The 12,845-nt window shown below is 45.1% G+C and overlaps 1 protein-coding gene and 1 long non-coding RNA gene across 4 annotated transcripts; one reads left to right on the forward strand and one right to left on the reverse strand.

Moving 5' to 3' along the window:
* The first annotated feature begins 387 nt into the window (after positions 1-387).
* Positions 388-12,397, forward strand: Msl1 (MSL complex subunit 1). 3 transcript variants are annotated; one of them, XM_005075953.4, is made up of 9 exons: positions 388-1,155; positions 3,590-3,813; positions 4,853-5,235; positions 7,109-7,156; positions 7,608-7,672; positions 8,677-8,744; positions 9,120-9,244; positions 9,630-9,702; positions 9,932-12,397. In XM_005075953.4, the coding sequence occupies exons 1-9, from the start codon at positions 388-390 to the stop codon at positions 10,020-10,022; spliced, it is 1,845 nt and encodes a 614-aa protein (XP_005076010.1). In that variant the 3' UTR covers positions 10,023-12,397. The 3 variants fall into 3 exon arrangements, with proteins under 3 accessions (XP_005076010.1, XP_005076011.1, XP_040605585.1); XM_040749651.1 differs by lacking the exon at positions 388-1,155 and adding an exon at positions 3,143-3,234; XM_005075954.4 differs by lacking the exon at positions 7,109-7,156.
* LOC121141490 lies at positions 6,753-9,124 on the reverse strand. The gene is made up of 2 exons (XR_005878428.1): positions 8,657-9,124; positions 6,753-6,870 (listed from the first exon to the last, which is right to left on the reverse strand). It is a non-coding gene; the product is annotated as an uncharacterized LOC121141490 (long non-coding RNA).
* Positions 12,398-12,845: the final 448 nt, after the last annotated feature.

The following is a 12,845-nucleotide window of genomic DNA, read 5'->3' on the forward strand; positions in this document are numbered from 1 at the left end:
GCCGGGGCGGGGAAGGGGGGGTGCGGGGTGGGGAGACGAGGCGGGCCCGGCCGGGCCAGGGGGGGCCGAAGCGAGCTCCGGGGATGAGCTCGGGGGCGGCTGGGTGCGAGCTCCTGCCTCTGCGGCGAAGGCGACGGTGGCGGCAGCAGAGGCGGCGGCGAGGCCCCCATGGGTCGGCGGCGGGCCTCAGCCGCGGCCTCCACTTCTCCGCTCGGCGGCGGGATGGCGCCCGGGCCTCGGAGAAGCCGCATTAGCGGAGGCCTGTGGCCGCTCTGCTGAGGCGAGCCCGCCAAACTCCCCTCCCCCTCCTCCGTCCTCGACCCCCCGCACCTCGCCCCTTCCCCACCCCCTCCTTCGTCTCGGTCCCCCGCGCCGCTCCGGACCACTATGACCATGAGATCCGCAGTGTTCAAGGCGGCCGCGGCTCCTGCCGGCGGCAACCCCGAGCAGCGACTGGACTACGAGCGGGCTGCGGCGCTGGGCGGGCCGGAGGACGAGTCCGGGGCGGCCGAAGCCCACTTCCTCCCCCGGCATCGTAAGCTCAAGGAGCCGGGGCCCCCGCTGGCCTCCTCCCAGGGCGGGAGTCCCGCGCCCTCTCCAGCCGGCTGCGGCGGCAAGGGCCGGGGCTTGTTACTCCCGGCCGGGGCGGCCCCCGGGCAGCAGGAAGAGAGCTGGGGCGGTTCGGTGCCCTTGCCCTGTCCGCCCCCAGCTACCAAACAAGCCGGCATCGGCGGGGAGCCAGTCGCAGCCGGCGCCGGCTGCAGCCCCCGGCCCAAGTATCAGGCGGTGCTGCCCATTCAGACGGGCTCTCTCGTGGCGGCGGCCAAAGAGCCTACGCCCTGGGCTGGGGACAAGGGTGGGGCGGCTCCCCCAGCTGCCACCGCCTCGGACCCGGCGGGACCCCCACCACTACCTCTGCCCGGGCCGCCTCCCCTCGCGCCCACCGCCACTGCCGGGACCCTGGCGGCCAGCGAGGGCAGATGGAAGAGTATGAGGAAGAGCCCTCTCGGGGCTGGCGGCGGCTCGGGAGCCTCCAGTCAGGCCGCCTGCCTCAAACAGATCCTTCTGCTGCAATTGGACCTCATCGAACAGCAGCAGCAGCAGTTGCAGGCCAAGGAAAAAGAGATCGAGGAGCTGAAGTCCGAGAGAGACACGGTACGGGAGGAGTTAATCTGCTTTAGGGACGGGGAGCAAGTTGTGCGCATGCTCGGGGGAAGGGGGCTGTAGGAGGCAGAGGTCCCCGCTTGGTTAGGGTTAGAGGAAGTTGGCCACCAGCCTTAGATGCTGGGTCGTTAGGAGCCTGCCTCACTGACACGTTGGGTCGGAGGGAAGGGTTAAAGGGCAACCTCCAGGATGTGTGTGTGTCTGGGGCGGGAGGAAGGTTTCGGTTGCTAAAGGGTTAATTTAAAATGACAGCCCCAGACTTGTGGGAAAGACGTTTAGAGTGGGAAAAGACCGATTTATGAGGGGTTAAAATGATAGGGTGGGGTGCAGATGTGGCTGTGTAGAAGGGGTTAAATTAAAGCGCTGTTGCGATAGAAACGCATTGTAGAGAGGGACATAACAGCTGTTGCTCCAACCACTGCTGCAGCATCTTTGGCCAGGAGGGTTGTCATAGGTTAGAGCCGGTAGAGGGTAAAGATGGCTTATATGGAATCCTATTTTAGCTTTCCTAAATGAGAATCGCTGCCTTTGATTTCAGGTAGCTTTTCGGTAGGAATCTGAGTTATAAAACCCTACTGACCAAGTCCGTTGAAAAAACTAAGATTTTGAGACATGAGCTTATCCAGGGTATTCATAGATCCTCTCCCCTCCCAGACCCGGTTTTGAATCTCGAGTTAGTAGAGAAGTCGTTTATTTGTTTGCACTTCAGAGGAGCATGCCTACATAGGCTTGTTTTCACTGCTGCAGCAGTCTTGGGTACCTCCATGTTAAGCACGCTCCCTCACACACTGGGAAGCTGGTGTGGTGGGTGTTGCTGTGCTAACACACCTTTTAGCTGCCTAAAACTAAACATGGTTTCGTGTTGAGGCTGCAGCTCCCTTTCTCACTCAGCTCTCCCTCTGGGGCTGTGTGCACCACAAGCGAGCAGGGAGCAGAAGGGCAGTTCATTTTGTTTGTTTTCTAAGTGAATCGCCATCCGCCGACTGTTTGGTTGGGGATTACATTCTGCAGGGTGGAATGGGAGCTGGGGCAGGTCTTATTGAAACACCTCAGTATTGATTTGTGGAAGTTGCTCAACATGGAGGTGGCACTGCTCAGCTACTGTACTGCAGTCTAGGGGTGTGATGGTACTGTAATTACAACACATCATATCCTTCCTTCCGTGGGAAGAGAAAGATCAGTAAAAGAAACCAAGAATATGTCACCCACAAAACATGGTTAAGTAATGCTAAGGCTGTGAATCAAAAAGAAGATGAAATGGGAGAATGGCTGAAGGGGGCACTGCTGATTGTGGGGTTCCTGCTGAGTTCAGGAGGTAATGCCCCCCTCCGTAGGCTTTTTGAGGTAGGAAAAAGTGGGGTGAGTTGAGGATAAATTATCAGTCTAAACTTGGCTTTCATTGCTTCTTTTATGTACTACAGGCTTTGCATTGCTTAAGCCTGTTTCTCTTATTCCAGTCATTGTTTGCCCTCTACCGAAATCTATGCAATGGATGTAATAAAGTCAGGGTTAGTATCACTGTCTAACCTAGGCAAAATTCTTATAGTATGGTGTAAGTGGCACTTTTTTGTCAAAACTGAGTTAATAGGAAGTTTTTGATGACAACAGACTTCCATTTTCTGTTTGATTTTTGTGGTTCTCTTTAAATAGAATGAAGATAATTTTAACAATTATTTAGATAAATCATTTTTGTTGTCTCAAATGCAAAGAAGGAAAAGTAAGTCATTTTGGGGGAATTATATTCCTGAAATCTATTATAATTCTTTACACTGTAGTGTTTTAGAAGTACTTCCTCAAATATGCACACCCGTTTTTATATGATACTGTTATCCCTAGTGACACTGTGTGCCTGATTCCTTCATACTGTACTGTTTGAACATTCCATTGTATCTAGAGTTTTGGAGTGAACATAGAGCATATAGAATTTGGATAACCTTAGGACACTTTAAAAGAACACGGGGCTGAGAATGTAGCTCAGTGGTGCTCAGAGTGCTTGCCAACATTCATGAGGCCTGGTTCTACCCCTAACACCACATACAGCAGTGAAGAACACACACACACATATATAAGGTTAACTTTAAGACTCCTAAATGACTTGGAACCACATGGCTAGCTGTAGTAGAGACCTTGTCATTAAAGGGCACACTGGCCCCACCCAGTGGAGAGGATCTTCTTTCAGAAGAATGAGCTTAGAATTGCCCCATCCATCCCTCTTACTATCCAGACTAACTCCTACAATTAAGTGTTTTTGCCTTTATTGGGTTTAAGGAAAGCTATGCAGATTCATGTCTGCCAATTCAAAGTAGAGTTGAGTTGAATGGGTAGGGTCCATGGCAACATGCAGAAAACTGCTGATTTCTAAATGGGGCTAAGTGCTCCTGTTTAACTTTTGTGTGTAAGTTGGCATCTTGTCACTTTCTTCTAGCTCCTTGCTCGGATTGAACGTATGGAAAGACGGATGCAGCTGGTAAAGAGGGATAACGAGAAAGAAAGGCACAAGCTGTTTCAGGGCTATGAAACTGAAGAGAGAGAGGAAACAGAGTTGTCTGAGAAAATTAAACTGGAGCGCCAGCCGGAGCTTTGCGAGACATCCCAGGCTCTGCCTTCTAAGCCTTTCTCATGTGGACGGAGTGGAAAGGGACACAAGAGGTGTGCTGATAACTTTATTCCAACTATCTGAACAAGATGAGAAACAGTTCCTAATGACTGAGAGTGAGGGATTGGGATTTATGGATTGGCTTTCTAACAATTATATCCTGAATTGAGAAGTCTGTTATGCTAGTTAGGGGCATAGTGGCTCACACCTGTAATCATAGCACTTAGGTTATTGAGGCAAGAGGATTGTTGTGAGTTCAAGGCCAGCCCAGGCAATAGAGACCCTGTTTTAAACAAATAACCCCTCTCCTTAAGTTTCTGTGGTGAGAAATTGTTTTGAAATGTGTGTTTTTTTGTTTTTGTTTTAATCTAGTAGGGAGTAGAATAATTAGGTATGTTTTCTTCAAGAGAGGGTTTCTCTGTGTAGCCCTATCTGTCCTGGAACTTGCTCTGTAGATCAGACTGGCCTCAAACTCATAGACCCACCTACCTCTGCCTCCCTAGTGCTGGGATCAAAGGCGTGTGCTATCACTACCTGGCTCAATTAGGATATTCTTCTTTTTGGGGGGGGTTGGTTTTTTGAGACAGGGTTTCTCTGTATTATTTGGAGGCTGTTCTGGAACTCACTCTGTAGGCCAGTCTGGCCTCGAACTCACAGAGATCCGCCTGCCTCTGTCTCCCAAGTGCTGGGATTAAAGGCGTGCACCACCAACGCCCGGCTAATTAGGATATTCTTTTTTTTTTTTTTTTTCCCCGAGACAGGGTTTCTCTGTGGCTTTGGAGGCTGTCCTGGAACTCACTTGGTAGTCCAGGCTGGTCTCACAGAGATCCGCCTGCCTCTGCCTCCCAAGTGCTGGGATTAAAGGTGTGCACCACCAACGCCCGGCTAATTAGGATATTCTTAATCATAGATGCTTGCTCATTTACTAAAGACCTGTTCCATATACTTTCAAGCATGACACTTGCAGCCCCTGTCTTCCAAATGAACAATAGATGTTAGGTACCTGGATACTGCTCTTGCCTTCAAACATATTCTAATCAAATTTTATTCAAAAGTCAATTAATTTTATAACATTTCTTTCCTACCTAATAGGAAAACCCCATTTGGAAATACAGAAAGAAAGACTCCTGTTAAAAAGCTGGCTCCTGAATTTTCAAAAGTCAAAACAAAAACTCCTAAGCACTCTCCTATTAAAGAGGAACCATGTGGTTCCTTATCAGAAACTGTTTGTAAACGTGAATTGAGGAGCCAAGAAACCCCAGAAAAGCCCCGGTCTTCAGTGGATACCCCACCAAGACTCTCCACTCCCCAAAAGGGACCCAGCACCCACCCCAAGGAGAAAGCCTTCTCAAGCGAGATGGAAGATTTGCCGTACCTTTCCACCACAGAAATGTATTTGTGTCGTTGGCACCAGCCTCCCCCATCACCGTTACCATTACGGGAATCCTCTCCAAAGAAGGAGGAGACTGTAGCAAGTAAGGCATAGAGAACACTTGCTCTTATACCCTAGTGGTGGCGGTCAAGCTAACAAGTGTGAAATGCCTTTGGCATTTTTTAAAAAGTGCAATCAATAAAGCAGAGTTCTGTCAAGAATGAGTAAGTTAACAGCCAGAGACAGACACTGTGCAGGCATTGCAAATAGATGGAATTACAGCAAAATGTGCTCAATGTATGTGTCTGCTTACAACACTGGGAGATGTATTTGCCAGTAAGTTGCTCATCACAAGAGCACCAGACTTGGGGGTGTAATCTCCGGCAACTTGCATGCCCTCCGAAAGAAGGGTTTTCTGTGCTGTGAAATGCATAGAACTTACACTTTGCCGTGCACGACTGTTCCTGCATTGATATTGTGTGAAACCTGGGAGGGTGGTCTTTGGGTGTTCTCAGGGGCCAATGGTAATTTTTGGTTGGGGAGCCAGCTTGGGGTGGGGAGTTTCACCTGGGCCTCCGCTCTCTAACTATATAAACATTTATCTGTATCTCTATGTCCTGGTCTGGGGGCAGGAGGGATCTGCCAAAGGCCAACAGTCTTATTTACTACACTTCACAAGGTTCTAAGATGTGAAGAGTTGACTTGGATTGCAGTAGCCCATTGGTTGTTCATATATTTAAATAAAATGGTCTACAAACTATTTTTCAAACAATAAGGACTATCTTGGGATATCTGAGCTGCTTGGGGAGGTGGTGGGGTATGGGAACTTGGTCTTTATTTCTGTTTATTTTCTTAATGGCTTCCACACAGAGATGATCCCCACCTTCTATATGAACCAGTGTCTGTGATGTGTCTTGAATTGTGTCATATTAGTCTATGACAGTTATTGTGGGTGCTCTTGGGTAATGGTGGGAATCCTTTCTTAGGTAGAGTCTTAGACCTAAGTTTCTAATCCTGTGCCTTACTATAGCAGAGATGGGGATGGAAATCCATTCCAATAAGATGTGAGCAATCAATCTCCAGGCTTTGTTTGGCTGTTGTGGGGAAGACAGATATATGATCTAACCTTTATTAGGCCTCACTTGAGTACACGAGACAGACCAGAGTCCTCTCTAGATTCAGATACTCTTAGTTGTTTCAGTCAGTTGAACAGGTTCATCTTAATAGTTAATTTTTGCTGCTACAGCAATGCTGTGTGACAATTTAGGAGAAACCATGAAGCAACTTTCCACCCGGAATTAGGAAATGGCTTGATCCTGGAGTTCTTCTATGTGACTGGCTGTTTTTGAAAACCCTGTCTACTAGTAGAGCAAGTTCCAAACACATTTGAGATTGTGGGCATAACAATATGAGTGACTGTGACTGGGAGATCCCAGTCTCTTGAGGAACCTGAGTTATGTATAAATGTGTGAACCCTTATTTTATGATGCCCCTATCTCAAGAGGAAGTCTCAATGACTTATCCTAAGGAAGCCAAAGTCTTTGTGCATGTTGTTCAGGCTGGGCCAGCAAGGTAGTTTGTGTGGAGGGAGGAGGAAACTGTTTAAGAAGACTACATATGTAAGTTCTGAGAACACTGATCTATTTATTTGAAAAATAGGGTCAACTTTTACTCACCTGCCATGTTCTGAGTTTAAGGTTTGATATCCTTGGCCATCAACTGTTGCAGGGAAACCACCCTAAATAATGAAGAAAAGAAGTCGTCTCAGTGTAAAAAAAAAAAGTGGTGGGCTTATTTTCTTTTCTTTTGTCTGTTGTTCCCTCTTCCCCTTCCCCAGAGAGAAATTCTCAAAAGAACAACTCAAAAAACAAAATGGCTTCCTAGTGAGAACATCAGTGATGCTCCTCTCCTCCATTTTGGGTATGGGCTTTTTTTCTTTTTACACTGAGATGATTCTTCTTTCCTGCATTATTTAGGGTGTCTGATGCCATCAAGTGTTGCAGGAGAAACTTCAGTCTTGGCTGGTGAGTAGATTAGGAATTGCTGGCTGGGCTTGGGGTGGGGATTGGTGGGATGGTGGCTGGTTGGGAGCTACATTCTCCGTCTGTTGGATGTGGAAGAGTGAGATTCCTTGGTGTTTGACACTGCTGTAGACATCAAAATGACAACGTATTTCAGTTGCTTTTCAGGAACTTCAGTAGCATCCATTGTATGAATTGTCAGGTATTGGCTTAGAGCTTTTTGTGATCCTGAGTTTGGCAGACTGCAATGGCATTTTAGGTTCTTTTATATACCATAGTGAGGACACTTGACTATGGCTTTGGTGAGGCCATAGAATGGATTCCTATCACTTGGTAACTGTCTTATCTGGGGATAGACGCTTGTCCTAGTGAATAGTTGGACAGTTGTGTGACTTTGGATTTAAGGGTGGTTCCACCCCTCCTCTTTTTCTTTTTCTTTTTCTTTTTTTTTCAGTTCCTTCTTGGAGGGACCACTCAGTAGAGCCTCTAAGGGACCCAAATCCTTCAGACATTTTGGAGGTAAGTACTAAGAACTGTTAAGGAAGAGAATTGGAAACAGTAGAATATAGGGTGCCCAACTGGCCCTTGTTGGCACCAGTAGTCTCAGCTGCTTAAGGAACTAACGCAAGATAATTACTTGAATTTAAGATGTTGAGACTTGTCTAGGCAATATAGGGAAATCTTGTCTTCAAAAAAGGCATAGGGGGATGGGGGACTTTGATATTTCTTTTTTTCTTTTTTTTCTTTTTTTTCTTTTTGGTTTTTCGAGACAGGGTTTCTCTGTATTGTTTTGGAGGCTCTCCTGGAACTCGCTCTGTAGACCAGGATGGCCTCGAACTCACAGAGATCTGCCTGCCTCTGCCTCCCAAGTGCTTTGATATTTCTTATAACTGTGGATGGATTAAAAAGAAGTCTTAAGACTAGAAAGGAAATCCAGGAAGTGATGGCGCACGCCTTTAATCCCAGCACAATAAGAGGCAGAGGCAAGCGGATCTCTGTGAGTTTGAGACCAGCGTGATCTACCGAGTGAGTTCCAGGACAGCCAGGGATACACAGAAAGACCCTGTCTTGAAAAACAAACAAACAAAAGACCAGAAAAACACAGATGGTCTGTGTTTGTCATTGTATGGATGAGAAAAGTGGGCTCTAAAGTAATTAAGTCATTTTTCAAAATCAGTATTGAGATAGTGTTCCAAACTAAGGTAGGTTCCATACTGAGTACAGCAGTGTAATTCTGTGTTCCAAGCTTACTTGATTATTGAAAAATGGATATTTTGAATTCAGACTCTTACAAAGTATAGAGGTAGGAGGAGTTTCTGGCCCTCTCACCAGTGTTTGAAATGACTTACCTGAAAAGTTACAGGAATTAAATTTGAAATTTGGGATTTTGGAAAAGATAGGAGTAAGGAAGGAGTCCTCTTCTTTTACAAGAACTCAGAAAGTGAAAAAATTTATATTCCTGAAAAACTGTGAGTTACTCCAACATGGTCATAAGTAGCTTACCCCTACTGTTGCTCTTCCAGAACCTGGATGACAGTGTGTTTTCAAAGAGGCATGCAAAACTGGAGCTAGATGAGAAGAGAAGGAAAAGGTAAGGTCAAGATCCCCATCCCAGGAACACCCGAGACTCCCTCCTCTAGATTGGGGAGAGTCTTAGGGCACTTAGCATTCATGTAGTACTAGTGTCCTAGTTAGCTGAGTATCTTAGTTGTCCTTATAGGCAAACAAACATGTTGGCCCTTTCTTTGATGCCTTCCCTCAGTACTACTTAGTGTTGAACAGCAATACATACTCTAGACGACTAGGCCCAAAGAGTCCTTCCTCATCCAGGCAGTCAGTTCCCTTTATCCCATCTAGAGGAGTTAAATAGGATCTTCTAGCATTTGGAGAACGGATTGTTTTTGTAGGACGATTTTTAGGTAAGTAGTAATGCTGGGTTTGTTTCTGTTTGTCTGGTTTTTCCCAGATGGGATATTCAGAGGATCAGGGAACAAAGAATTTTACAGCGACTACAGCTCAGAATGTATAAAAAGAAAGGAATTCAGGAATCTGAGCCTGAGGTTACCTCATTTTTCCCTGAGCCAGATGACGGTAAGTTGTATCTATTAAAAATGTAGACTTTGGGGCTGGAGAGATGGCTCAGTGGTTAAGAGCACTTCTGTTCTTGGAGAGACCAGTTTGGTTTCCAGTACCCACATTGGGCAGCTCAGAACTGCTTGTAACTCCAGTTGCAGGGGACCCAGCGCTGTCTTCTGACTCAGGGCACTGTACTCACATGCACAAACTCACACACAGACACATTCATAAACACATAATGTAAGGCAAGTAGATTTATAAATAAACACTTTTCAAGGAAAACGGGTAAAACTTCCACAGCACAGCTAGTCCTGATGAGTAAGCTGTGCTAAGGAGGTGATAATATTGTTGGCATTTCTCACCTCTTGCTAACAAAGTCCTGTATGATTTTCTTCCATAGTTGAAAGTTTGATGATTACCCCCTTCTTGCCTGTTGTAGCATTTGGACGACCATTACCAAAATTAACTCCACAGTAAGTATAAAAGTTTTCTCTTTCCCTTTTCAGGTAATTTGTACTTCCTTTTCAAATTCTATGGAAGCCTAGATAAAATGGGGACCACATGGCTTTGATGACAAGCTAGGAAGTAGGAATGCTTTTTAAGTCACAAGTAGATGATTTTGTCACTTCTGTGATCAGCTGACTATTGCTAGACTTTGAAGCAGGGTTCCCACTTTGCTCTCCTCTTTTTTTTTTTTGCCAGGAACTTTGAGCTACCCTGGTTGGATGAGCGAAGCCGCTGCAGGTTGGAGATCCAGAAGAAGCAAACACCTCACCGGACGTGTAGGAAGTAGCTGTGCTGGCAAGAACCCTGTCTTCAGATAGTTGTAGCATGCCATTCCAAGAGGATGGCAGAGACCTGTATATGTGACCTATGTCCTCATGTATGTTATCATTCACTGGTAATGCCTTTCCATACTCCCTTCATTCTAGTTTTGTTTTCTTCACAAAACAAACGACACCTCTTACATTGGGCTAATTGTGAATTATGGAGAGTTATTGGGACTTTTTTTTCCTTTTTGGGGAAATGAGCTCTTCTCATCCTATAGGGTGGTAGATTTGGGAGTTTCAGGAGCCACTTCTACTCATTTGCCTATATTAAAGGGGTACAAGGGCTCTTTATTAGCCATGTCAAAGATGGAGGAACCCCTGCCTTGTAGGAGCTGTGCCTGCCCTGACCCTCCTGCTTCCCTGGTGCACCTTCTGAATAGTTGGGGTATAGTAGATTTTACACTAAAATAAAACAGAAAGACCTTACCATGAGCTTTAGGGCCCAAGCAGGAATAACAGATGAAGCAGGTCATCCTCAGAGAGGAAATAATTAGAGCATTGCCTAAAAGTTGGTTCTCTCAAAACTATTCTTTGATAAAGGACGTGGAAAGAAGTGTGGGACTGATCACTTTCTTAACTAGTGGATAACTGAAGTTCTTCTCCCCCATAAGAAAATGTTTAGAAAAAGAGATTGGGGATATAAGTTTACAACTAGTTACAGTGCTAAACTGTCTTTGGGGATGGCATGCCAGAATCTTTATAGTCCTTGTGTCACATCACTTCTCAAGTATTTCTTAGTGGGGTTCATCCTATTAGCCAAACATTTGGTGGTGAGGTAGAAAATTTGGTGAGGATGGGGTGAGGGGGGCTGGGTATGGAAAGAAATGCTTCCTTTCTGGCAGATGTCTACATCTTGAAACAGTTGTACCTAATGAACCTCTATTTGTTTAGTAAAAATAGATTTATACATGTACCATCTTGGTTCCCATCTCCTGCCCTTGTTTTGTTACCAAAAGAAAAAAAAAAAAAAAAAAAAGGACAGCACTCCCAGGCCACTATGGTCTCAGTGTAAGATCCCTGTTAACTATCTGGAAGAAAAATAGAGCCAAGACTTTTGGTCTTATATATAGGAATTGCCTTTCATTAGTCTTCAGGACTATTGTATTAAAACAAGTAGGGGTCTAATCTCCTAGGAGGTAGGGGCTTTTATCCTTGAAGAGAATTGTCCCCGGATTATTAGCACTTTTAGAGGAGAAGCCAAGGTATGTAGGGTGTGTGGCTGGCCCATCAGCTTAGCATGAGAGAATGGGGTTGCCATTGTGGGAAGAGAAAAAAAGTTCCTCAGGGGCCTCCCACTGCTAAAGCTTTTTTTTCAAGATGTTATCTCTGCTCCCTGGGTTTGACTTTGAAAGGAATTATTCCAGCAGTACGTGTAGTATTCTTGGATGATCTTGCTGCTCTCAATTCTCTTTTGTGTGTTTGTGTGTGGCTATGGTTTTCACTTGTAATTCCATCCGTGTAGGAGTGTGGTCTCTGCAGTGAAGCTGCTTAAACTTCACTGCAGCAAGGATGTAGAGCAAAAGAGGACTTACTCTACGGGGGCTTCCATCTCACGCCTTCAGGGTGAGGGTGTAGCTAGAAAAACTGGGCCAGACTTGTGTGTTTCTGTTTTTTCTAACGAGGCAAACTGGTTACTGCTCCTACTCTGACCTATATTATTTTTCTTTATAATGTGCTCCTCCCACAAGGAATAACCTCACTCAGTTGTCTCTTTCTTTTGTTTCTTGATCCCTCTCAGTTTCTTCTTGCTACTATGATTTGTCAGATTCCTACTTTGGGTATGGGTTAGCAGACCTAACCTCTCACAGAGGAGTCCTCAGATCCTGTTTTTGCTCACTGAGAGGAATCCATGAGGTGCTATCTGGCAGGACTTAAGTGGATTCTATTGCTTTGGTTCTCTTTTCCCTGAGGACCTGATATTTTTTATGTCTTCTCCTAGATTTCCTTTGGTTTGGGTATGTTGAGGTTTGTTGAGAAGGAGGTTGAAACAAAGTTCCAGGAGCGAAATTACAGTGTGTTAAGAATGTGGGGAAAATTAGTTTTGTTTTTCCCTACATGGGATACAACACTGTGAAATTCGGTCTTCAATAGAAAGAAAGGCCCTGCAGTTCTCCTAAAACATAGTTCTTATTTCTTTCTTTAACCAAGTTTAAGCTAGTGTTAATAAATTAAAAGAGAAATTGCTTGTCTCTCCACCTCAGCTTTGTTTTATGCCCGTTTCATATCGTTGTCTGTGCTGTAATTCATACTTTTGATACCATTTCTGATGTGTAAAGTCGGCTGTCTTGTAAATATCTTATAAAGAGTTCAATTGTAAATAAACTATTGTGGCTGTTAATTTTTGAACTTTTGCCTCAATTTATTAGAATTGCTGTGAAATATTAATTCTGCTTATATATGAAATATTGGAAAATAATCAATAAGGGACTCAAAACCTCTGTTGTGTCAGAATATAGTATATGTTTCATTCCTTGTCCTGAGCAAATTCCAAAGCTTATGGCAAGACCTACAGGTCATCTGCTTAGCCTCTGATACATGATTTTCTCTGGATAACAGTCCAAACAAATGAAGTTCAGATAGATCATCTGAAACTATGTATTCTATACACATGTTTTTCTGTATGTTTGAAAACCCTCATTGTAACTTGAACCCCTTGGTTCTTATTCTGTGACTAGAGTGATGAGAAAACATAAAATCTCTTCCCTCACAGTTCCTCTAATAAGATGTCTGGTATCCCAGACCATCTATCCATGCTGAACATTCACAGTTCTTACAGCTGGTTCTCT

The sequence above is a fragment of the Mesocricetus auratus genome, unplaced genomic scaffold (assembly GCF_017639785.1).
Source record: "Mesocricetus auratus isolate SY011 unplaced genomic scaffold, BCM_Maur_2.0 Super-Scaffold_100007, whole genome shotgun sequence".
Classification (NCBI taxonomy): Eukaryota; Metazoa; Chordata; class Mammalia; order Rodentia; family Cricetidae; genus Mesocricetus; species Mesocricetus auratus.

Bases quoted from the DNA above. Each gene is read 5' to 3' on its own strand.
- Msl1 (XM_005075953.4), top strand. From the start codon at position 388: ATGACCATGAGATCCGCAGTGTTCAAGGCGGCCGCGGCTCCTGCCGGC. The intron at 7,157-7,607 runs GTGAGTAGATTA...TTTTTTTTTCAG, and splicing joins AGAAACTTCAGTCTTGGCTG to TTCCTTCTTGGAGGGACCAC. The intron at 7,673-8,676 runs GTAAGTACTAAG...TTGCTCTTCCAG, and splicing joins ATCCTTCAGACATTTTGGAG to AACCTGGATGACAGTGTGTT.